The sequence below is a fragment of the Neoarius graeffei genome, chromosome 20 (genome assembly GCF_027579695.1).
Source record: "Neoarius graeffei isolate fNeoGra1 chromosome 20, fNeoGra1.pri, whole genome shotgun sequence".
Lineage (NCBI taxonomy): Eukaryota > Metazoa > Chordata > Actinopteri > Siluriformes > Ariidae > Neoarius > Neoarius graeffei.
In genome coordinates, this window is record NC_083588.1 from 17,862,239 (window position 1) to 17,889,445 (window position 27,207).

General features: G+C 42.8%; 1 protein-coding gene across 14 annotated transcripts in view; it reads right to left on the reverse strand.

Annotated features, from left to right (window-relative positions):
• The window catches only part of cep112 (centrosomal protein 112), a 507,564-nt gene that overhangs the window by 398,857 nt on the left and 81,500 nt on the right, over positions 1-27,207 (reverse strand). For all 14 annotated transcript variants that reach the window (XM_060901361.1, XM_060901366.1, XM_060901363.1 and 11 more), the window contains one exon: positions 5,522-5,606. In XM_060901361.1, coding sequence (XP_060757344.1) covers positions 5,522-5,606 — 85 coding nt within the window. The remainder of the gene's footprint in view (positions 1-5,521; positions 5,607-27,207) is intronic.

The following is a 27,207-nucleotide window of genomic DNA, read 5'->3' on the forward strand; positions in this document are numbered from 1 at the left end:
AAATTAAAATAGAAAATGCTTGAAACGGTAGATCAGACTTTTGCCATAGCCGGTCGGCAAAACAGCGAAAACGTCCTTCTTGAAAAGGAATGAGCGGAGAGCCTCTTCCTGCTCATGTTTCAACAAAAACTCCAAGTCTAATTCTTCTAAAACTGATTCCAAAGCGGAGTCAAACGCGCGCTGTTCACTAGCCGTAGCCATCTTTCCTGTTGTGCTTTCTCCAGCGTCGCGCAGCTTTGTTGTCACTCCTGCAAAAGCCCGCCCAAAGAATCCAAACAAAAACCTTGCGTTGTGATTGGCGGGCACGATTTGATGCCCGGGGTGTTTTGTTGATATGGTGCGAGGCTAGACCCACTCGCAGGCAAAAAATATTTTTGGCCGCTAGGCGGGTGGGTCTAGTTTACTAGGCTAGAACCACGGCCCACCAGATGGCGCTTCGCGGCCCATTGGTTGAAAAACACTGCCCGAGGGTAAAAAAAAAAAACATTAAGGAAGTCTTAATGGTTGAAGAAGCAGTTTTGGGACCAAAAGGTCACTGGTTCGATTCCCTGGACCAGCAGGAATGGTTGAAGTGCCCTTGAGCAAGGCACCTAACCCCCCACCTGCTCTCCAGGCTGCACTGGGTCTGTTGCACGTCGCTCTGGATAAGAGTGTCTGCTAAATGCCATTAATGTAATGTAATCATCAAACCTCCCATTATTTAATTTCAGGTTTCTCAGTAACATGGCAGAGTACTGCCTTTTTTTTTTTGGTCTTGAGGAAACAAGTTATTTTGTGGATTACCATTAAATCTAAATATTAATGGCTAAAAAGAATGGTTCGTTAAAAAATAAAGAATTGCAATCACTGGCAAACTGCTGTCCTATTCGGAGTAAAACATAACGGGGCATGCTGTTGAAGGAAAATAAGCCACTTTTTGCCAGGCCATATGACCTTGTCATGGATTCATTTCCTATAACACGCTCCACCATGATGTCAAGAGTTCAGGTCTCGGAGTGTTTCGGTTCAGAATATTGTTCGTGATGACCTCGGTTCAATTCGTCTCACTCCTTATAGGAACAGAGATGAACTCTATTGTCATATGATGTTTTGCTCATTTTGGAAAAGAGATGGGAGAAAAGAGCAAGAACAAAGAGATTGAGAAAGACTGTATGCGTGCGTGCGGAAAAGAAAGGATCAGAGACAATGAGAGAGGGATATAGGTCCTGGCATCCTGCCCTCCAGATGTTTAGCCACTCTGCACTATTTCTGCCTTTCCCCTTTCCATAGAGCTCCTCTACTGTATCATGTACCTCGACCCCACCCTTTACTTATATACACACACATGTATGCGCACACGTCCACGTTGGCGGTACACAGTGTGACGTACTTCCTTTCTGACTTATGCATTACTGTAGCTACCTCACACTATGCCTGCGCCTAACCTTCCCATCAGTAACCTCTAAACATTTGGACTTGTCGTTTTTCCAATGAAAAATGCATTTGTTTTGTGAGAACCAGCCAAGTGTCCTCATAATGTCCAAACTGTCATATATTCACATTTTTATGGGAACTTTTATTCCTCACAAAGGGATTCAAACACACACGCACACTTTCTTTATCTGTAGAAGGAATGATTAGGCCATTATTAAAAAATGTTCTGTTTCCGGTCCACTGGCCGGGTGAGTGCCGTTTGTGCGGTTGAAATTTTTTTTTTTGAAACGCCAGTTTTTCGACATTTTTTTCGGGTTTGTAAAGCTAAAATCGAACTTGACATTTATGCATTCCCAGAGCTTTCCACTAAGGCTCATACTAGCCAGCCATGACAAATAAGTAGCCAGCCGGGGGGGGGGGGGGGGGGGGGGGAGTAAACACAAAATAAACTCCTGTGCATGCAGTTCCCAGGATTAAGTGTATTTTCCACAGACCATTTATTTATTCACTTTACTCAAATACAAAGTAAAATGGCAGTAAATCTTCTTTCTTTTCTTGCGTATTGCATCACGAGGCGTTCCTGGCTTGTAAATCTCTTATTTTCAGTGCATGACACATTCACGCAGCTGAGCATGCTATGAATTAACAACAACAACGGTCTGCAGTGGTGGCTACACAATTAAACACTCAGCGAACATTTCTCCATTTGTGTATGAAAATACACTCCAACCACTCAGTTTGGTTTCATTTACAACCAACGGTGTCTTTTGATGCCAGCACGTAATTGAACGAGAGAAGACTGGTTTACCGGAGACAAAATAAGCGTCATCTCCGCTTCTGTTCCCTCCGATGTCGCCTCTGACAGCCCCGACACACTACTGCCTCCGCCGAGTGCGCGCGCACACACCGCATATCGGGGCCGCGGATGAGTTACTCTCCCTTGATCAACGAAGTCGGCGGGGAATTTGTGGTTATTATCGGTACAAACAGCGCGAATCACAACTTAAACGAGTGCGGTTCAGTTTGACATTATTGTCAGTCCGTTAGATAAAAAACATTTAATTTTATTAAAATCGAAAATTAATATTTAGAGCCTGTGGGCTACAAAAATAATAGTCATTAAAGTAGCCGGCTGGACTTAATTGTGTAGTCGGCTGTATGGCCGGCAGCCGGCGCTTGTGGAAAGCCCTGCATTCCACGCAGAATATAGAACTGAATCAGCTCTGCGCATGCGCCGTGCGGCACAAAAAAATGGCAGCCACCATGAAGGAAGGAGATCCGGAGTTTTCAAACATTTGCTTAAGTGTGAAATCGCAAAATGGTATTCTAGCGAACAACAAAATAGTAAAGATTCAGAAAAACAAATCATTCAGTGATCATTTTAATAGTGTAATTTCATCTGAACTAGGCCTAACGGTCGATTTAGGACTACAAAAAGTCCGTGTGTCGGACGTTTTAAGTACCTTTGTAAATGTTTTGCAAATGTTGCAGTCAGCATTTAAAATGCTAACTTAGTTTTTGTACAAGTTTCAGTTGATTAAACTGTCATTTTATTAAATGTGTCTGCTTTTGTAATAAAAAAGTACTGAAAGAAAAAGCAAACACAGCATTGCGATTTCTTATCCATCCATTAAAAAAAAAAATCCCTCCCGACTGAAATTTTTTTTGCTCACCCGGTGGACAGGAAACGGATTTTTTTTTAAGGATGGCCTTAAATTGCTAAAAAAAAAAAAAAACATTTAAGAAATCATCAGGACCTTCCATAAGTGGAAGCTCTTCGGCAAAATCAACGATGTCGAGAAATTAGGGCGAAAACACTTCTAAAGCCTACATCATCCTTAACATAAAACCCAGAATGATTAGGTCTTTGCTCGCGGCACACACCACCAGTGTGTGTCCCACGATGCCCCAACTGATTAATACTAAACAGGCTACTCATTTCAGTGACTACGTTTACATGCACGTCCAAATCGAGCTGCTGTTGGTAATCGAGCAAAGGGTCCCAGCAGGGGTGCCAGAGAAATCCAATCCTACATGCACAAGTGAAATCGGGCTATTGTGCAAGGTGCATTGTGCACCCGAGCCACATGTGGCGTTACACGCCCCATCTTGTTGGTACACTTCCGGTTGTCGTCATGAAGAAGAGCTATAGTGTTGCCAGATACTGCTGACGTTTTCCAGCCCAAAACATGTTCAAATCCGCTAAAATGCACTTAAAACCCCCAATCTGGCAACACTGGCAGTTCCGTGTTCAAGCTGTTAGGCTTGCTCTAACAGACTATGGCTACAAACTGTCCGGCGCAGACCACTGTTTTGTAAGACAACTTATTTTGCACAATAATATTTTTCTAAAGTCCATTTTTTGCTTACAATTTAACTTATGTCTTAATAAACACACAAAAAGTTCAATTGTTTTGTTTTTATTGACATTCTTAAGATGTTGGACACACACATATATATATATATATATATATATATATATATATATATATATATATATATATATACACACACAAATACAGTGACTTGTTTATGTACACAATTCACAGCTATGCAACAGCTGTACAGATGTATTTGGTGATACAGTAAGTGAGCTAAATTTTAACAGTGCAAACAATGCCACAAAAAAAAAAGATTCATGCCATTGTCATGCCGACCGAGGCTGTTGTGTTTCCCGCTTGTGGTCTCGTCACTCGTCACTTCCGGAAGTAGCTCGACAACTAGCTCGATAGGGTTTACATGCACAAAGTAGCTCGGCAGAAATCGCATAAACTAGGTCGTGTAGCTCGATTCCGAGAAATCAAGTTCAGTTCAATTTCAGCCGAATTAAGGTGTATACATGGCATTTTGAACTTCGATTTCAGTCGAGCAACGGCAGAAATTCGATTCTCTCTATGTGCATGTAAACGTAGTGAGTATCAATACCTAAATGTGCACCAAAAACTGGGATCTGTGATGCCTTTACTTACTGTCTTCAGCAGGGTTCCCCTTCGGTTCTGAAAAATACTCTACTTTTTTCCTTGAAGAATCAAGTCAAAGAAGAATTCTTCACTTTTTCTTAGTTACCAACTTATCAAAGTGGACTTAGTACAGGTTTATACCAACCAAACTGGCACAATTCAAATATTTGTACAGGTCTCTTCATTACGTATAAAATTTAGGCTCCACTCCAACCTCTAATAAGAGAGACTTGATTTTGGGCGCCCTGTGCACTATCAAACCTCTTTAGTTTGAGCTTACTGAAGGTTATTTTAGCAGGAATTATTCAAAAGTGGTATTCGGACTCCCTTTAGCCTTTACTTCAACACAAAACTTGATTTACAATTGAAGAGTCGAGGAGAAAATTGGAACAACCAGTCAAGTTTCCTGTCAATTTATGAACCGAACACAGCGTTTTTCATCATACGTTCGCCACGGGGACTCGACGCGCCACACACCCCGAAACAGAGCTCCCTTCAGTCGCTTGCTGGCTGACAGCACTTTCACTTTGGCATTTTTTCTTCTTTTTTCTAAAACCGACCCCTGTATTACTGACAGTCCGACGTGCTCGGGGACAGTAGGGGCTCCGACTGTGCCTCCTCCTGGCTGTTTCGGCCCTTAAATCATCTTCGGTGCTTGAAGAAGCCCGCTCAAAAAAACTTCATCAGCTTAGACTGCGCCATTGTTTGGTTCACGTGTAGATAATTACACCACCGCACCAGGCCAACTGGTCAAAAGCTTGGCACCCATTTGGTCATTATGTCTCGTCGACTTTTATTGGTCACAAGCACGTGCTCATCGTTTACACTCTGGCTTCCTGCCGTGTCTTCACCGGGGTTGGATTTCAGCAAACGGAGGGATTTCTAGAAAAGATGACTTATGATAATGATAAAGATGACAAATGCATTCGTCACTGTGACGACTGCTAGTAATTTTCTCTTCGTCACTGACGGATTATGTTCATCGATGACGAGCGCCAGCAGGAACCCTGCTTTAGACACGAAAGGCAATGGAAATGGTATTGAAGATAAAGATTTTGAGTTAATGAGATACTTTTGCTGCACAATAAATTCAAGAAAGAAAAAAAAGATTACTGTGACAGGTCATAATCTTAAGAAATGCTGCTCACCCTCTTATCCTTTTTGGCAGTGGGTTTGAGTGGACTGGAAGATAGAGGTCTGGTTGGAGACTTGTGACTGAACAGATTTCTCCTTCTGCAACAAGAGAAAGTAACATTTTATTTCCTAGGAGACCCACAGAATGGAAATTAGGTCACCCAAGTCAAAGAAATGGGCCAAATCCAGCAATACAGCTATATCTTTATTAACATATTCACTTTGTGAGGTTTCCATGGTAATTACGGTTGTACTGATCACATCCCGGCCTGAAATTATGAGCCATTTTATTCCACGAACACGTGCGATGCTGTCCGACCATACAGCATGTGAAGACAGGAAACAATGGGGCCTGTTACACTTATGAAATCTTGGCTGATGATTAACTGCCATACAATAATTACAGTAACTGTGATTAAACACTGAACTCAGGAGTAGACTAATTAGAAACTCATTAACTATCCCATCAGGCAGGGAAAAGCTCCAGTGTGCTGCCAGTGTTTTGGTTTACCAGAAAGCTGACTCAATGGTAGTTAACATAATACAGTGTTTCTCAAACTTTTTCAGACCAAGGACCACTTTGTCCCAAAAAAAAAAAATTCAGGGACCTGTCAACTAGAGGTCTGCACGGGTCAGATTTTTCAGTCCCGCTCCCGCCCGCATTGTGCAGTCCCACTCCCGCCCGCGCCCGCAAAGAATTATGATTTTCAGTCCCGCTCCCGCCCACAAAGAATTATGATTTTCAGTCCCGCTCCCACCTGCCATATTTTGTCCCACTTCCGCCCGCAAATCCCGCATGATGCAGACTCGTCTCGTCTCGTCTTCTTCCGCTTATCCGGGACCGGGTCGCGGAGGCAGCAGTCTAAGCATGGAAGCCCAAACTTCCCTTTCCCCAGACACCTCGGCCAGCTCCTCGGGAAGAACACCGAGGCGTTCCCAGGCCAGCTGAGAGACATAGTCCCTCCAGCGTGTCCTGGGTCTTCCCCGGGGCCTCCTCCCGGAGGGACATGCCTGGAACACCTCCCCAGGGAGGCGTCCAGGAGGCATCCGAAAAAGATGCCCGAGCCACCTCAGCTGGTTCCTCTCGATGTGGAGGAGCAGCGGCTCTACTCCGAGCTCCTCCCGAGTGACTGTGCTTCTCACCCTATCTCTAAGGGAGCGCCCAGCCACCCTGCGAAGGAAACTCATTTCAGCCGCTTGTATCCGCGATCTTGTTCTTTCTGTCATTACCCAAAGCTCATGACCATAGGTGAGAGTCGGAACGTTCGCGTTATTTCTCAGGAAAGTTCTTGTCTTGACACAGCGTGATGGTGCCCCGCCCCCTACTTTGAGTGGATCTGAGCATAAATATCTACAGCTCACGTTCACGTTTGTTATTATTTACCTTGTTTCTGAATTCAGCATGTAGTGTCTCTAATAATAATAATTAGTGCTGTCAAGCGATTAAAATATTTAATAGCGAATCGCACATATTTGTCACATGAGAAACCATTGTAATTCTCTGATCAGCATAAAAAAGTAAATGGGCTTGCTTTGTACCAATGTTTTTTTTTTTTTTTTATTGCAAAGCAGAGCTAGCAAGAGAACCATGAGTGAACAACTCTAATCAGAGAGACAGGTTACACAGTGACGGTAGGCTTGACTCAATGCTATCCCAGAAATCCTTCCTGTAATATGCAAATTTGGCTGTCCAATCAGAGGCGGCCAAATTTGCATATTACAGGAAGGATTTCTGGGATAGCATTGAGTCAAGCCTACCGTCACTGTGTAACCTGTCTCTCTGATTAGAGTTGTAGACTAACTCAAGCAGTAAATCACTTCATTCATGGTTCTCTTGCTAGCTACGTGTGAACGGTGAGTCATTAGAGTGATCAAAGAATTTCCCATTAGGGTGATCAATGGCAAATTTAAGATGCTATTCCTCACTCAATCTGGCAATCTGACTCTCTCTGCAAATTTAGGCATCTTAAAATGTTTTTATTAATGCTAAATAAAATATCAATCACAAATTATATATGATAGACATAAATTAATAATTTATAAATTTTATTTCAAACACATTTTTAGTTAGCGGGACTGCAGCTTATCACCGCTCCCGCCCGCGTCGCATATGTGCACTCCCGCTCCCGCCAGCATATGTGCACTTCCGGTCCCGCCCGCGCCCGCAATGAGCTTTCAAAATTTGTCCCGCGCCACACTGCTTTGTGGCGGGTCCTGCGAGTCCCGCGGGAGTGCAGGGCTCTACTGTCAACACCGCCCCACACAACACACACACACAGACCATACAGAGATGTGTACTATTAGGTGTTTTTAATTGAAAAAATTATGGTTAACTAAATACATTAAAGGCCTATCCATTCCATATCCTCCGTGATTTTTAAAGGCAAAAGTATGGAGGTTTAAAATTCAGCAAACAGTTAATCAGAACATTTCAAATCAATAGTTCAAAATTGTTCAAAATTAGGAGGAACACGAATGAACCGAAATGAACAAAACAAATTTTAGATTTAACAGATTACACTTACTTGTATCTGCTCAAAACTGACTCTTTTTTTCTTAATGGGAGGAGTGGTTTAAAAAATTTTAAAAAATCGCCACGAACACGAGCTAGTATGGATTAGCCTATTATATGTTCAGAATATTCGTTTGCTTGTTTTCAGGTCTGCCTGCCTGTTTGCCTGCGAGGCAGAGATTTGTGAGGTGACTGTTGCCTAGAGACGAGAGGCGGAATAAGAGCACGTGCACACTACAAGTTTTATGTGGTGCAAATTCAGATGCAGAACGCTTTTTAAATAATAATGATGATGAAATTACAGGCCCGTTTGATTGCCGTTAAAAACAAGATTGGATAAATTTAACTTTCTAATAATGTTACAAAGCATACGCCAGCTTATCTTGAAAACGCTGACTACATTTGTAGATCACCTCGCGGACACTTTGCGAAACACTGACATAATAGAAAAGAGCGAGTATATTATAATTATCCGCTCAAAACACAAACTAAAACTCAAAAAAATAATAATAATTGAATGCAGCACACTGTTTGTACCATGAAAAAAAGACAGCAAATCACTGGCCAACGTTATGACTTGAGATTTGGTGTCCTGTCGTCACATCAGACGTAAGGGATATTATTCGAGTCTGGCAAGTGTCTTTAGTTTCTGTTAATGACTCTGTGTTGCGCCAGCAAGAGAGTTGTACAACAACTGCACTTTGTGCTGCACTTGTTGGACAGTGATGGAAACACTGACGAAACATCCATACACGCCAATTAAACCACCTAGTAACAAGAGTGTTCCGAGAGCACAATATCCCCCGCTGGCAACTATGCCATAATTTTGGTAAAGTGCGACTGAATTGAACGAAACTGCAATGTGTGTATTACCGACATATAACAAAGAATCCTGCCAAGTTTTGTGAAATTCCTCCAAAAATTGAGAGGGGAGTCGATTTCAAAAGGCGAGTACCCTTCCCGGGACGGACAGAGATCGTCATGACACAATCCCCCTTCGGCCCTTTCGGAAAGCGGGGGGAGAAAACTTTTTGCCAAATTACGTGAAATTCCTCCAAAAATTGTGAGGGAAGTTGATTTCAGAAAGCAAGCACACCTTGATGAAATTGCCAAAGTACAAGTTTGTTAAAGGACCCATGGCATGGTGGTTTGTTGATGCTTTAAACGGGCTCGTGGAGGTTTCCGGATGTTATATCCGCAGCCTTTCTCAAAATGAACCCTCGGCACGTAGATATAGCCTCCTGGGAGAAAGCCCCATTTCAGCCCTTTTCCCAGTGCGTCATTTTGCTAATGAGAAGCATGGAGGCGGGGAAGGGTAGAGAGTGGGGGTGGGCCATAGGGGGCGGGGGAGGGGCTTGACCAAGCTACGGGCATGCTACCTGTGTGTGAACAGTAGCAATGGCAGGTCAAGCAACAGTCCAAGCTTTCGCTTTTGACCCGGAGTCCGACCCCGAAGCAGAAGCGCAAGCAGTTGAACAAACTGTAAATCACCGACTTCAGCAGGACGTATCAGAATGGTGAGTTTGAAATGTTATGTCTGGAAACGGGAATTATTGGGTTGGTTATGTACTGTCCCAAGTTGTGGAAACATTCATCAGGAAAATGCTTCCGACAAACATACACCGTCTTAGGTAGACTCGACGGCGTATTATTGGAGTAAATAAAATTAAGCCACTGCGTCTTCAGGGGCTCTCCCGTCGGCAGTAAAAACAGACTCCTTTCTGTGTTGTCACATCCATGTACAGCGCAATTTCCATGTTTCGCTCGCTTAGGCGATGCCATGTTGTTGTGTCCTCTATGGTCTCCTCACTACAAAATTGAAGTGACGTATCTATGGTGGCAACTTTTGAGCTGGGTGGGCAATACATACAGTGGGTGGGAATCGGGGGGGGGGGGGGGGGGGGGGCATGGGGATCATCTCCCTTGCTGACATAGTAAAGGGAAGAGCCTATCAACGCGCCATTTTGACGCGCCATTCTCAAATGTTGACAAAGGGTGGGCATAGTTTGGTTTACGCATTATGACATTTCTAGCCACTGGGGTGACTTAAGAAGGTCAGAGGAACTCATTTTAACGTTAAAAAACCTCAGAAAGTGAAAATTTCATGCCATGGGACCTTTAATAATCAAGGGCATAACTCTGGGAAAATTTGCCCAAATTAAACGAAATTTCAAATATGCGTATAACTGTCATATAACAAAGCCTTTTACCACATTTGGTGAAATTCCTCCACAAATTGTGAGAGGAGTTGATTTCAGAAGAACGTACACCCTCGTGAAATTGTCAAAATAAAACGTATTTAATCAAGGGTCAAAACTCTGGTCAAATTTTCAAACGAAATTAAACTGCAGTATGCGTATTACCGTCATATAACAAGGCGTTTCGCCAAGCTTCGAGAAATCCGTCCAAAAATTGCGAGAGGAGTTGATGTCAGAAGGCGAGCGCACCTTCATGAAATTGTCAAAGTACAAGGTTGTGAATCAAGGGGCGTAACTCTGGTAAAATGCGACCGAATTGAACAAAATAATAAATGTGCGTACTAATGACGATGCCTTTTACCAAGTTTGATGAAATTCCTCCAAAAATTGCAAGACGAGTTGATTTCAGAAGGAAAACACACTCTTGTGAAATTGTCAAAGAATAATTTTGCTAATCAAGGGCTGTAACGCTGGTATAAATGTGACCGAATTGAACGAAATTACCGACATATAACAAAGAATCCTACCAAGTTTCATGAAATTCCTCCAAAAACTGTGAGAGGAGTTGATTTCAGAAGGTGAGCGCCCTTCCCGGAATGGACATACAGACGGATAGACGGAAATCGTCACGACATAATCCCCCTTCGGGTCTTTCGGCCAGCGGGGGATAAAAACCGTTCTACTGTCAACCAGTGGAGCGCGAGTTACAGTCACAGCATCAAGGTGCGTCACATCACTGTGAAGAGCATGAAGTCCAAACATACATAACGATATAAATATCAACGTTTGTGAACATCTAGAAGTCGTAGGGTTGTGTGTTCGGAAATCTAGTAGTTTGTCAGGAAGCTATGAACACAGACTAATAACCAGGATACAAAATCTGCTTGTCCAGGGCACCCAGGCTAGTGATTTATCCACCAGAGTTTCTCTCGTTTTTAATAAGTATAACAGTACTGGAATTTCTCAACACTAGACTTTTAGACTGTAAAAAATATGAAGGTAACAAAAAATAAAACACACACAAAACAAACCTATCTATAGCCAGAGTGTGGGAAATAAGGAATTTTAAGCAGACTGTCGAGTCTGAAATGTTGTCTGTCCGTCCAAATTTCAGCCTGTCCGAATGACGGGCCAAAGGCCCGGAACAATGTGACCGGGGGTCCGGGTCTTGCCTTAGGGCCCCGGAAGCTGAAGGGCTTTAGATGCCTGGAGATGGCTTCTCAGCTATTTCCAGGCACATTTTTGTGATCTTCAAAGGCCAAATTGCACTCGACATTAGCGGCTAAATTACACTACAAATTGACTATAATTTACAAGAAAATGTCAGAAGATTCAAGAAAAACATGCTTTAGGTTACACCCAAGAAAACAGTCGCGCACACAGGTCAGTTCCATGTCTAGAAAAAAGTACGGGGACCCAAGGATGTTCCAGTTGGTTACAACTTACTGGTCCTCATATACAGGTACTATAATAACGCTCATGAAACATTATGCCAATGACTATTTTTTATACTATGTTTATAAGAAGTCGATAAGAAATTTAGTAATTAACAACACAACTATTCTTACATACACTACCGTTCAAAAGTTTGGGGTCACTTTGAAATGTCCTTATTTTTGAAAGAAAAGCACTGTTCTTTTCAATGAAGATCACTTTAAACTAATCAGAAATCCACTCTATACATTGCTAATGTGGTAAATGACTATTCTAGCTGCAAATGTCTGGTTTTTGGTGCAATATCTCCATAGGTGTATAGAGGCCCATTTCCAGCAACTCTCACTCCAGTGTTCTAATGGTACAATGTGTTTGCTCATTGCCTCAGGCTACGTTTACATTAGACCGTATCTGTCTCGTTTTCTTCGCGGATGCACTGTCCGTTTACATTAAACCACCTGGAAAAGCCGGGAAACGGGAATCCGCCAGGGTCCACGTATTCAATCTAGATCGTATCTGGTCCGGTGCTGTGTAAACATTGAGATACGTGAATACGCTGTGCTGAGCTCTAGCTGGCGTCCTCATTGGACAACGTCACTGTGACATCCACCTTCCTGATTCGCTGGCGTTGGTCATGTGACGCGACTGCTGAAAAACGGCGCGGACTTCCGCCTTGTATCACCTTTCATTAAAGAGTATAAAAGTATGAAAATACTGCAAATACTGATGCAAATACTGCCCATTGTGTAGTTACGATTGTCTTTAGGCTTGCCATCCTTCTACTTGCAAGTACTAAGTGATATGCGCTGGGATCACACACACAGCGGCTCAGTCCCGAATCGTGGCTTGCGCACTTCACTCGCGCGCTCTGTGAGCTGCGCAGGGCCGGAGTGCGCACCCTACAGAGGGCACTCGCTGTTCAGGGCGGAGTGATTTGGAGCGCAGGATGCCTGCGGAGCCGAGCGTATCCGTGTATTGGTGTTGCTGTGTGCACGGCTAACGGTTTTAGTGTCAACGCGAATCGTTTTAAGAACGTTAATCTGATGATCCGCTGATTCGACGTAATGTAAACGTAGCCTCAGAAGGCTAATGGATGATTAGAAAACCCTTGTACAATCATGTTAGCACAGCTGAAAACAGTTGAGCTCTTTAGAGAAGCTATAAAACTGACCTTCCTTTGAGCAGATTGAGTTTCTGGAGCATCACATTTGTGGTGATTCACAGAATTGTCTGGGTGACCCCAAACTTTTGAACGGTAGTGTAATAGAGTTAAAATTCTGAGTTCGAGATTCCAAGTAAATTTGTCACAAAATGACTCAAAACTAGACATGGGGATATCATTTGGCATCCAGACTAAAATCTGCTGGACTAGAACTTGGAAAATAGAAGAAAATAAAAACTCTATTGAAATATAAATCTACATCCTACAAAGCATACGACTGACTGTCAGTCATTCTTATTATGAATGAAAAAAAATGCACATAATAACATCATAAACATTAACTGGCAGTTTGGCACTTAACCTAATACTGTACTGCAAAGTTTCATGTAAACTGAACTCTTAATCAACTGACTGGATCAATCGGATACTGGTCAACCCTAAAACACGAGTTCAACTGCACCGTGCAATAAAAACAACAGTGAATACCGAGTGCATTATTATTGTCTTATTTAGTGTGCCATTTGGGGAGGAGGAGGTGCCTGTAAATTTTGGTGGAGCTAGGACCTTCGGTGGCTGAGTTATGAATTTTTAAATCACCGCGCACGTGAGCAGCTGGAGCAAGGGCTCGTGTTTAAGTTTTCTGCGAGCCGCGTTCGCTCCTGATGTTGGATCGGGCCGAGCCTGGGCTTGTTCGAAAGGTCTTGGGAGAGAGGGAGGTGCCTGTAAAGTTTGGCAGGGCTGGGAATTTGGGTGGCCGAGTTATGAATTTTTTTTAAAGGTTGGCTCGAGCCAGGGCTCGTGTTTAAGTTTTTTAGAGGCTCCAGGACGAATAGCGGGCCGAGCCACGGTTGTAGCGGTTCGAAAGGGCTCAGGGAGAAGGATGTGCTTGTAAATTTTGGTGGGGCTAGGACCATCGGTGGCAGAGTTATGAATTTTTAAAGTTGGGCCGCAGAGGCCCACGTTTCACAGGCCGTGTTATGACAATGTATTCGCCCAGTGTAACATTTGGAAGAAAATTAGAAGTAGATGAGACCCATATCTTTACCATTTTTCATGGGCCATCCAGTTTGATGTTTTTGAAATACAGACGGACAAATGTGAAAATTACCGGTAAATGTCCGCCGGTCCGGACTTGTTTCCCCACACTGTAGCCATGACTCCTGATCACCACACCCATGTCTGCTTCTTCCCCAAACTGCTGCCAAAAAATATGGAAGCACACAATTGTCGAGGATGACTCTGTACGCTGTAGCATTACAATTTCCCTTCACTGGAACTAAAAGGCCCAAGTCTGTTCCAGCACGACAATGCCCCTGTGCACAAAGTCATCTCATCTCATTATCTCTAGCCGCTTTATCCTGTTCTACAGGGTCGCAGGCAAGCTGGAGCCTATCCCAGCTGACTATGGGCGAAAAGCGGGGTACACCCTGGACAAGTCGCCAGGTCATCACAGGGCTGACACATAGACACAGACAACCATTCACACTCACATTCACACCTACGGTCAATTTAGAGTCACCAGTTAACCTAACCTGCATGTCTTTGGGGGAAACCGGAGCACCCGGAGGAAACCCACACGGACGCGGGGAGAACATGCAAACTCCACACAGAAAGGCCCTCGCCAGCCACGGGGCTCGAACCCGGACCTTCTTGCTGTGAGGCGACAGCGCTAATCACTACACCACCGTGTGCACAAAGTGAGATCCAGAAATCCGTGGTTTATTCAGGTTGGAGTGGAAGAACTCGGGGATGAACTGCACCCCAAACCTCTTCACATGATATCAGTGTCTGACCTCAAGAATGCTTCTGTGGCTCAGTGTTCAAATCCTTACAGCCACACTCCAAAATCGAGTGGGAAACCTTCCCAGAAGAGTGCAGGTTACTCTACTACCAAAGGAAGACTACATCTGGAATGGGATGTTCAACAAACACATGGATTGGATGATCAGGTGTCCACAAACTTTTTGTTATATAGTGCATGTATACATATAAAGTAAACAATGTAGTACAGCAAATACTATTAAATAATTAATTATCCTATACCAAGTTACTCACGTACTGTAATATCCTAAATCTTAATAGCAAAAGTGGCAAAATTACATGACTAAACAAATACACAAGATTGCGACATGCAGAAAACATTGTGACTCTGCATCGACCTCGGAGAGTTTTGAGTCGCAGCGATGCAATTTGTGGTTTACAAAGGAGATTTCTGACGACCTCAGAAAAAGCGTTGTTGATGCTCATCAGGCTGGAAAAGGTTAGAAACCATCTCTAAAGAGTTTGGACTCCACCAATCCACAGTCAGACAGATTGTGTACAAATGGAAGAAATTCAAGACCATTGTTACCCTCCCCAGGAGTGGTCGACCAACAAAGATCACTCCAAGAGCAAGGCGTGTAATAGTCAGCGAGGTCACAAAGGACCCCAAGGTAACTTCTAAGCAACTGAAGGCCTCTCTCACATTGGCTAATGTTAATGTTCATGAGTCCACCATCAGGAGAACACTGAACAACAATGGTGTGCATGGCAGGGTTACAAGGAGAAGGCCACTGCTCTCCAAAAAGAACACTGCTGCTCGTCTGCAGTTTGCTAAAGATCATGTGGACAAGCCAGAAGGCTATTGGAAAAATGTTTTGTGGACGGATGAGACCAAAGTAGAACTTTTTGGTTTAAATGAGAAGCATTATGTTTGGAGAAAGGAAGACACTGCATTCCAGCATAAGAATCTTATCCCATCTGTGAAACATGGTGCTGGTAGTATCATGGTTTGGGCCTGTTTTACTGCATCTGGGCCAGGACGGCTTGCCAACATTGATGGAGCAATGAATTCTGAATTATACCAGTGAATTCTAAAGGAAAATGTCAGGACATCTGTCCATGAACTGAATCTCAAGAGAAGGTGGGTCATGCAGCAAGACAACGACCCTAAGCACACAAGTCGTTCTACCAAAGAATGGTTAAAGAAGAATAAAGTGAATGTTTTGGAATGGCCAAGTCAAAGTCCTGACCTTAATCCAATCGAAATGTTGTGGAAGGACCTGAAGCGAGCAGTTCATGTGAGGAAACCCACCAACATCCCAGAGTTGAAGCTGTTCTGTACGGAGGAACGGGCTAAAATTCCTCCAAGCCGGTGTGCAGGACTGATCAACAGTTACTGGAAACATTTAGTTGCAGTTATTGCTGCACAAGGGGGTCACACCAGATACTGAAAGCAAAGGTACTTTTGCCACTCACAGATATGTAATACTGGCTCATTTTCCTCAATAAATAAATGACCAAGTATCATATTTTTGTCTTATTTCTTTAACTGGGTTCTCTTTATCTACTTTGACAACTTGTGTGAAGATCTGACGTTGTTTTAGGTCATATTTATGCAGAAATACAGAAAATTCACAAACTTTCAAGCACCACTGTAGCTCCATATTCGCGACCGTCGAGTCGAGCCCATGCATTGTAAGGCGAAGATAGCTAAGTGCTAGCTAGAATGATTTAATTAACTGTCCAGAAAAATGACAGGTCATCTAACCTTGCTCTATCTTGCAGTTGCACTCACTCGGCAGACTTTGCTTTTCTTTTACGCTGGCGGGATAGCCGAGTCTGCTATGTTTGCCCACACCAACTTGTTTTGGTTAAAAAGTAGGTCAAACACATCCCACGGTGGTCACGTGATATTGCTGCTTGCTTGCTTGAGCAATTTTTGGAACCATAAAACGCGGGATGCTTTTTATCTCGGCAAAACATTTACACGCAGGATACATGGCGTGAGCAGCGGTGAAACCTCTCGAAACTCCAACAGCAGTAGAAGTGGAACATTTTGCCCCGAATTCAACTTTGCAGTCAGAACCTTTTTAAAAATAAATAAATAAATAAATAAAAATAAATAATTCAGATTAACCGATGAAGTAATATTTCACATTGTTTACACGATGAAACAATCCAGCATTGCTCCTGTGAAGGGATACTGGATTCATATTATATTGCTCATACGTTATTGTATATAAAAATAAAAAAATAATTAAGAGTGGAACCGGTCACGGGCGCAGATAGAGGGGGGGACGGGGGGGATTCGTCCCACCCAGATTTAAATTCACCTCGTTCGGTCCCCCCCATTTATAGGGAGGAAAAAACGTCTATGCTGTCTTTCTTTGCATAAGGCAAACCTCACGGAAAAATCAAAAGACTAATTACCATTTGGTTTATTGAGGTGCACAGCAGTACATTTTTTTTTTTGACTGATTGATTGATTTTGCAATAGAAACATATACATAACATGTGAACATATAATATAAATATAAATATTGCGGAGGATAACACAAAAAGTAAAAATACTTATTTCCATTGTGGTCCTCGAAATACATACATAGTTGCAACTGCGCAGACTGCACAGGTTGCGAGCTCGAGCTTGGTTGCTATGGTTACCGACAACAAGTTTGACAGGCATATCGGGGACAGCTCCTCCTGGTTCAGGACCCCAACACGGCATGATGAAGGGTGCCAAAAAGCAGAAAACGATTGCATCGTTTTTTCAAAAAACAACGACTGTAAGTAAACTGTGCCTTACTTTATCATATCACCTTGCAATTTTTTGATAGTCTGTTCAAAGTAATGTCGTAGTGAAAGTAAAATCGTACGGAGTAGAGATGCCTTTCTGGTAGCCTCCTTCTTTCGGTGGTAGCCTGTAGATACAGTGCTCAGAAGGCAGTTTTAATGTTTAATCTGGCGTTCCCTGCCATAATTTCAGCGAGCATATTGTTTCATAAGGAAACTTTGCGAAGAGTTGTTGACTGACTGCCGCTCACACAACACACAGGCATAGTTAGAAAGTCAGGATGCACTGGTTTACACTTTACACACACACGCGTAGCCCAGCCTCTCGCTATGTTTAACAGTTGGAACTTAGCGGTTTTAAAACTAGTTTTGCAATTTCTGTGCGTGATGATAATGTGTAAACTTTGGATTTCCATAGGCTATGTTAAAATGTTATCATTGTCCTGGCCTGCAGGTAGTTCCTGGTGATGGCAGTGAGGGAGGTGAAATAACATGTATACACACTACCGTTCAAAAGTTTGGGGTCACCCAGACAATTTTGTGTTTTCCATGAAAAGTCACACTTTTATTTACCACCATAAGTTGTAAAATGAATAGAAAATATAGTCAAGACATTTTTCTGGCCATTTTGAGCATTTCATCGACCCCACAAATGTGATGCTCCAGAAACTCAATCTGCTCAAAGGAAGGTCAGTTTTATAGCTTCTCTAAAGAGCTCAACTGTTTTCAGCTGTGCTAACATGATTGTACAAGGGTTTTCTAATCATCCATTAGCCTTCTGAGGCAACGAGCAAACACATTGTACCATTAGAACACTGGAGTGAGAGTTGCTGGAAATGGGCCTCTATACACCTATGGAGATATTGCACCAAAAACCACACATTTACAGCTAGAATAGTCATTTACCACATTAGCAATGTATAGAGTGGATTTCTGATTAGTTTAAAGTGATCTTCATTGAAAAGAACAGTGCTTTTCTTTCACAAATAAGGACATTTCAAAGTGACCCCAAACTTTTGAACGATAGTGTACACACACACATATATATATATATACACAAAATGGAATCATTTGCTGACAGCTCAGTCCCCCCCAGTTCAAAAATCCTATCTGCGCCCCTGGAACCGGTGTATCTCTCAGTGTCGTAGTTTTGCGTCGCGTACTGCAGTGTACTGATACGTGTCCCTCCTCACCACTACTCGAGCCACCCAGCTCACAGCTTTTGTAAATCCATCTGTGCGTTTTGCATACAGATGCCAGACACCACGTTTTATTTACTTTCATGCTTCCCGAGTTAACCAGCCTTCCAGTTCAGTGACGCACACAGAAGCAGCTGAGATTCACATCAAAGTGTTCCTGCGCCGCCAACAATAAAAGAATCATGAGCCGCATCCTGTTCTCTCCTGCAACTGACTGCTTGTGATATTAGTGTGCACATACACATGTTAACACGTCAACATATTTCGCCGTGGACTTACATGTACCTGATCCACTGTTCTGTGACGACATAGCCAAAATCAACAAGTTTCTCGCTTAGCCCTGACATCACTGCAGCCGATTCTGGTGAGCGGTTCGCCTCAGAGGCGTATTAGAAACGCGTTCAGGAGCTGACGACACATGCTGAAAGGAAATTTCTGTCCTGACCGGACAATTCATCTTATAAACTTAACACGTGATCTTCGGAGTTTTTCGTATTTCATCAGCATTTTCACTGGTTACCGGGTTCCTTCATTCCCTACAATGCTGTTCCACTACCTGCAGATAGGGGTGCTTGATTCATTTCTACTTAAAGACAGTGATGCAGCAGTGCTTTAGTCCTTTAGTATATTCAGCTCGCTCGGCTTCTCATCTATACGCGCGCAAACAGATCAGCTTTCAATACCTGGAGGCTGCTAAACCGATAATGCAACTCTGTGCTGTACCTCAGTGCAGCTACAGCAGTGTTTCGCAACCACTAGGGCCATGGCAACAATTTTTTTTCCCCCAAGTCGTAGCTAATTTTTCGTAGGGTACAACTGCTTGGTTGCATCCATCACCACATCCGCTTCACCAGATATGCAAGACATGAAGTGGTGGTCCGCTAAGGTCACTGTTCACAAAGCGTTACCATCACTGGGGCACCGTGTTAGTCATTAAAATGCCCTACGCTTACGTTGTTTTGAGCTATTTGAGCTTTTTTGTTTTATTTTATTTCTTTTTCCATTTTTTTTTTCTGTGTTTGTGTGTAGTTTGATGTTTGAGTGTTTTCTCCACCGGTGGTGGTGTAGCTCCAGACCTAGTTTTGGGCGTCGGTTCCCTCCAGGCCTTGGTTCGCCGTGGGTGATGCCTGTGCTCCCAGCTGTGGACTGCAATGAGCTCGTTACTCATTTTACATCGTGGTTGTCCAGTGCTCTGCGCTTTAACGCTTGGCATCGTCGTGGTGGCTGTGCAGGCGGTTTGGGACACACCAGCGCTTTGCGTGGCGGAGCTTCTCTGCTTGCTTTGTGGATCCATGGCGTGATGTTCTGAGCGATGCTGCTGACGGCGTCGCGGCGGCGGTGCTGGAGATGTGGGACTTGTTTTCGTGCGCCTTTTGGTGGGACTGTGGCTGCTACACCACGGGAATTACATCCTGACCCCTACTTGGTGGACTTTTTATTTTTTATTTATTTATTTTTCTTTCTTTGTCTACTATTGTAAAGCGTCCTTGGGTTTCTTGAAAGGCGCTATATAAATTTAACTTATTATTTATTATTATTATTCAAATCAAACAACTCATGAAACTGATCAGTTTCTTTCAGGTTTTCCATGAAGTGTTAAAGGGTGAAAGAGTCAAGGATTTTACCAAAAGACGATGAGAAATGTAGCTCTTGAACCTTGAGTCGAAGAACACTCGAGTTTGCAGTGATCACTTCGTGAAAGGTTTGTAAATTCCTCCGATTTATTTACTTCGTTTGGATTCGCAAAATCACTTTTCTCACCATTTTCTGTTATTTTGTGATGTTTGAAGTTCAGTCCTCATGTGGTTTTGTTTACTGTTTGATCATGTTCCTCATATTGTAAACTAATGCACGCAGTGGCATGCAAAAGTTTGGGCACCCTTGCTGAAAATGTCTGTTACTGTGAATAGTTAAGTGAGCAGAAGATGAACTGATCACCAAAAGGCATGAAGGTAAAGACGACACATTTCTTTTCAGCGTTTTATGCAGGATTTGTGTATTATTTTTGTTTTGTACAATTGGAGAGTGAAAAAAGAAAAGGAACACCATGCGAAAGTTTGGGCACCCCAATATATTTGAGTTCTCAGGTAACTTTTACCAGACCTTAATTAGCTTATTGAGCTGTGGCTTGTTCAAATTCTTCGTTAGGAAAGGTCAGATGATGCAGATTTCAAAGCTGGATAAATTCTCTGACTCCTCAAACTTGTCCCTAAAATTAACAGCCATGGGCTCCTCTAAGCAACTCCCTCGCATTCTGAATAATAAAATAATTTGATGCTCACAAAGCAGGAGAAGGCTACAAGAACGTAGCAGTGTTTTCAGGTAGCTGTTTCCTCAGATCGTAATGCTATTAAGAAATGGCAGTTAACAGAAACAGTGGAGATCAAGGTGAGGTCTGGAAGATGAAGAAAACTTTCTGAAAGAACTGCTCGTTGGATTGCTAGAAAGGCAAATAAAAACCCGTTTGACTGCAAAAGACCTTCAGAAAGATTTAGCAGACCCTGGAGTGGTGGTGCACTGTTCTACTATGCAGCGACACCTGAACAAATACAACCCCGATTCCAAAAAAGTTGGGACAAAGTACAAATTGTAAATAAAAACGGAATGCAATAATGTGGAAGTTTCAAAATTCCATATTTTATTCAGAATAGAACATAGATGACATATCAAATGTTTAAATTGAGAAAATGTATCATTTAAAGAGAAAAATTAGGTGATTTTAAATTTCATGACAACAACACAAATCAAAAAAGTTGAGACAAGGCCATGTTTACCACTGTGGGACATCCCCTTTTCTCTTTACAACAGTCTGTAAACGTCTGGGGACTGAGGAGACAAGTTGCTCAAGTTTAGGGATAGGAATGTTAACCCATTCTTGTCTAATGTAGGATTCTAGTTGCTCAACTGTCTTAGGTCTTTTTTGTCGTATCTTCCGTTTTATGATGCACCAAATGTTTTCTATGGGTGAAAGATCTGGACTGCAGGCTGGCCAGTTCAGTACCCGGACCCTTCTTCTACGCAGCCATGATGCTGTAATTGATGCAGTATGTGGTTTGGCATTGTCATGTTGGAAAATGCAAGGTCTTCCTTGAAAGAGACGTCGTCTGGATGGGAGCATATGTTGCTCTAGAACCTGGATATACCTTTCAGCATTGATGGTGTCTTTCCAGATGTGTAAGCTGCCCATGCCACACGCACTAATGCAACCCCATACCATCAGAGATGCAGGCTTCTGAACTGAGCGCTGATAACAACTTGGGTCGTCCTTCTCCTCTTTAGTCCGAATGACACGGCGTCCCTGATTTCCATAAAGAACTTCAAATTTTGATTCGTCTGACCACAGAACAGTTTTCCACTTTGCCACAGTCCATTTTAAATGAGCCTTGGCCCAGAGAAGACGTCTGCGCTTCTGGATCATGTTTAGATACGGCTTCTTCTTTGAACTATAGAGTTTTAGCTGGCAACGGCGGATGGCACGGTGAATTGTGTTCACAGATAATGTTCTCTGGAAATATTCCTGAGCCCATTTTGTGATTTCCAATACAGAAGCATGCCTGTATGTGATGCAGTGCCGTCTAAGGGCCCCAAGATCACGGGCACCCAGTATGGTTTTCGGGCCTTGACCCTTACGCACAGAGATTCTTCCAGACTCTCTGAATCTTTTGATGATATTATGCACTGTAGATGATATGTTCAAACTCTTTGCAATTTTACACTGTCGAACTCCTTTCTGATATTGCTCCACTATTTGTCGGCGCAGAATTAGGGGGATTGGTGATCCTCTTCCCATCTTTACTTCTGAGAGCCGCTGCCACTCCAAGATGCTCTTTTTATACCCAGTCATGTTAATGACCTATTGCCAATTGACCTAAAGAGTTGCAATTTGGTCCTCCAGCTATTCCTTTTATGTACCTTTAACTTTTCCAGCCTCTTATTGCCCCTGTCCCAACTTTTTTGAGATGTGTTGCTGTCATGCAATTTCAAATGAGCCAATATTTGGCATGAAATTTCAAAATGTCTCACTTTCGACATTTGATATGTTGTCTATGTTCTATTGTGGATACAATATCAGTTTTTGAGATTTGTAAATTATTGCATTCCGTTTTTATTTACAATTTGTACTTTGTCCCAACTTTTTTGGATTCGGGGTTGTATGACCTTCATGGAAGAGTCATCAGAAGAAAACCGTTGCTGCGTCCTAGCCACAAAATTCAGCGTCTGAAGTTTGCGAATGAACATCTAAATAAGCCTGATGCATTTTGGAAACAAGTCCTGTGGACTGATGAAATCAAAATAGAACTTTTTGGCCACAATGTGCAAAGGTATGTTTGGAGGAAAAAGGGAATTTCTGCCAAATTCCAGGAAAAGAACACCTGTCCAACTCTGAAGCATGGGTGTGGATCGATCATGCTTTGGGGTTGTGTTGCAGCCAGTGGCACAGGGCACATTTCATTGGTCGAGGGAAGCATGGATTAGAATAAATACCAGCAAATTCTGGAAGCAAACATCACACCATCTGTAAAAAAGTTGAAGTTAAAAAGAGGACGGGTCCTACAATAAGACAATGATCCAAAACACACCTCAAAATCTACAACGGAATACCTCAAGAGGCACAAGCTGAAGGTTTTGCCCTGGCCCTCACAGTCCCCTGACCTAAACATCATTGAAAATCTGTGGATAGATCTCAAAAGAGCAGTGCATGCAAGACAGCCCAAGAAACCTGTAGAACTGGAAGCCTTTTGCAAGGACGAATGTGTGAAAATGCCCCAGGTAAGAACTGAAAGAGTATTAGCTGGCTACAAAAAGTGTTTACAAGCTGTGATACTTGCCAAAGGGGGTGTTACTAGATACTAACTATGCAGGGTGCCCAAACTTTTGCTTCGGGCCCTTTTCCTTTTTTGTCATTTTGAAAATGTAAAAGATGAAAATAAAAAATAGGCGGCACGGTGGTGTAGTGGTTAGTGCTGTCGCCTCACAGTAAGAAGGTCCGGGTTCGAGCCCCGTGGCCGGCGAGGGCCTTTCTGTGTGGAGTTTGCATGTTCTCCCCATGTCCGCGTGGGTTTCCTCCGGGTGCTCCGGTTTCCCCCACAGTCCAAAGACATGCAGGCTAGGTTAACTGGTGACTCTAAATTGACTGTAGGTGTGAATGTGAGTGTGAATGGTTGTCTGTGTCTATGTGTCAGCCCTGTGATGACCTGGCGACTTGTCCAGGGTGTACCCCGCCTTTCGCCTGTAGTCAGCTGGGATAGGCTCCAGCTTGCCTGCGACCCTGTAGAACAGGATAAAGCGGCTAGAGATAATGAGATGAGAATGAAAAAATAGTTTTTGCTTAAAATATAAAGGGAATGAGTCGTCTTTAACTTTATGCCTTTTGGAGATCATTTCAACTTGCTTAACTGTTCACATTAACAGCAATTTTGACCAGGGGTGCCCAAACTTTTGCCTACCATTGTATATAATGCGTGTAAATATCCAGGTCTTTAAAGGGGGTTCTGTGGATCTTTGTGAATGATTTCCCTGGAAGAGAAGAGCAGGGCGGATTGAGAATCGGGCGGCTGTGGTACGTTTACACCCGAAACTTGTAGTGTCCTAGCAATCACCATAAAGATGCGTACAAAAAGCCCAGAAATCCCTACTTACCCAGGCGTAAACAATAAAGGAACCCAGACGCGTATAAAAAGTCGTTTGCCTCTGTGCTCTTTCAGGTTTTCATCTGTGTGTCCGTGTAAAACGATGTCTGCAGCACCAGGTAGTTTGAGATGTCGGGGAACTCAACGGATGGATAATTATCCAACTCGTAGGAAAAATCCTTCTTTATTAGCGTGTAAGGATCTAATCCAGGGGTGGGCAATTATTTTTTCCATGGGGCCACATGAGAAACTGAAAATTTTCTGGAGGGCCGGACCAAAAGGCTGAACTAAATTCTGCATAATATTAATTGTATTTCTTTATATGAAGCAATAAATAACATTGTTTTTACAAGCTGCTAAGACTGGTAAGAGTATGGAAAAAAACGAGGTTGCCTTACAAAAAATGTCATTTATTCAATCAAATTTCCCAAAACAATGGTTAACAAAATGTGAGCGTTTGAACCATTTTTTTTTTCAGTCACATTCACCCCAAAACACAATAAAGACATCACAATATTGTCTTTCTACTCCAAATATCAAGCAAGATACATCATATTATAATAATGATGCCCACATTTGTAGTCTAATCACCTCATTTGGTGTTTTTCGCCGGAGATCGGCTCCGGCGCCTGCTGGTGACGTCACACGATGTGATTGGCTGGATCGTTTGAATGATGACGTACAAGTTTGTGGTTGGTCTGGACAAATTACGGAAGTAGTTATCGCGGGATTAGGTTTCGTGGGATTTCATGTCATTTTCATGTCGCGCGCATTGCGTTTTTGTTGAACACAACTTCAAAATAAAAGCAATGCACATTCAGTCCATGCATGAGGTCAAATTAGAAAATCTGTTTATTTTGTAATTTCTCATTAACCTTACGCGGGCCGGTCAGAATGAACCAAAGGGCCGGATGCGGCCCGCGGGCCGTAAAATGCCCAGGTCTGATCTAATCCCATTGAGTGGTTTCTATATCCACTTCTTCTGAGTGTACATCTTGGTTTTAATAACTTGCTTGTTTGCTGTACAAACATGGCAATAAGTTCTTGTGTTAATGGACCAGACTCCACTTTTGGATCATTAATCCCTTTTGACTGAGAACGTGCATGGAACATGCATGGTTTGGGTTCTGGTACATCCGTACAGTTTTAAATACAATACCTACAATTAAAAACAGTTTGTTTTTATTGCACTTATTTAATTCCTGGGCTCCCGTCTGTAACCGGGAGTGATGTCGCATCCCATTAATACACTTTACAATAGATTATTAGATTCTATTAGAATAGATGAGCCAAAATAATTGGGGATCTTTTTTAATGGGCCCCGACTCGTTCTAAGTATGAACAGGTGGGCCTTAAAGCAGAAAAGGTTGAGAACCCTTGTCTTACAGCAGCGTGGAATTTTTAGTCCGCCATTTGCCGTCTGATATTTTACACTGGATTTCACATTAATACGATTTTGAACGTCGTTGGAAAAAAAAAAAAATAAGACCAAGTGTTTCTTTTATGAGTTAACACCAAAACCCCTTGTGCTTCTGAATGCTGAAAATGTTCCTCCTATTTAAAGGGGTACCAAATATAATATATACAGTTGCTGATGTGACAAAGTAACGTATTGTTAAGTATTCTATCAAATTTATATACTAGAAAACAACGAAATATTTTGGTAATTGTAAATATAATACTTTATACGCTAAACCGCACAAGAGTCGCCATTTTTAAAAGACCGTGACGTCAGCGCTACCCACTGCACTAGGAGAGAAGCGTGTAAATCATGGCGTCGGGCGCATCAAGTGAAAGCGACAGCTCTGTCGAATCATACGAAGAGATCCCGCAAGACACACTGCAAGCAGGCTATGGCTTAGAAGGGTACCAGTTTGAACCTAGGAGAGGTACTATGTAGTGGAAGTTCATTATGTCTAACTAGTAAAGCTATTTTAAGTTCGTTTCTTAAGACAAGGATTTTTTAAGATGTTACCTTGTTGACAGTTTCGGCGAGAATCTTCCGCCTTCTTCAAAACAGTCACCAGATGTCGAGTGGTGACGTGCCTTATCAGCTGATGTTACGCTACGGAGGCGTGAACGTCCCGCCCAATTTGACAGGTAGTTCACGCCTCCTGCTGTCAGGTCGCTCCCCCAGGACACATCTGGTGACTGTTTTGAAGAAGGCGGAAGATTCTCGCCGAAACTGTCAACAAGGTAACATCTTAAAAACTCCCTGTCTTAAGAAACGAACTTAAAATAGCTAGGAGAGGTACTCTCGACTCCGGTGATGAAATAAGAGAAGAAAGCTCGGATGACGGCGAGGATGAGACTGATGCCGACCATGGGCATGGCGAGCATGGGGCAGAGCGTCTGCGTGCAGGTGACACGGCGTGGTGCTCGTGCGGAAAATGTAACGTGGAGTTGCTCACGAGTCCAGCAGAATTTATTTGCTGCAATGAGATAGGTGCCACCCGTGGACTTGCGAAATCGTCGCAAGAGGCAGAAACGGGTATTTCGCACGTGCTATTCCCAACCTCAATGAGCCAACACAACTGGGCACATACATACGGTACGTCATGAGTGTTACGCAGAGAAAATGAACGTGCATTCTGATTGGATAAAATTAATATCATGGCGGGCTGTTCAAACTGCGGAAATAGTTTGCTCGAGCTACTTTCAAAACACTATAACTTTCCAACCTTAGAACAAAAAACTTTTGTAAGTCTTGAATAAGGTTCGTCAATGTGTGTTTTATTGTTATATTTACTCTATATATTGCCCTCTGTTCCCCTTTAAACACCTTTGCATCTGCACTAGTCACGTCCCCCAGTGATATCGGGGCAGCACACAGCTGCTCACGTTTCACAAAAATGATCCCTAAACAAATATTGCAAAATAAACATACTGACGTGTACACAATAACGTTCTCCGCGAGTACTCAGAAGGTCCAAACAAACCGTATTACAGCATTAAAACCAGAAGAGGGTGCGCTACATGTGCAGCATTTTAGGATTATTCAGCGTTATTGTATC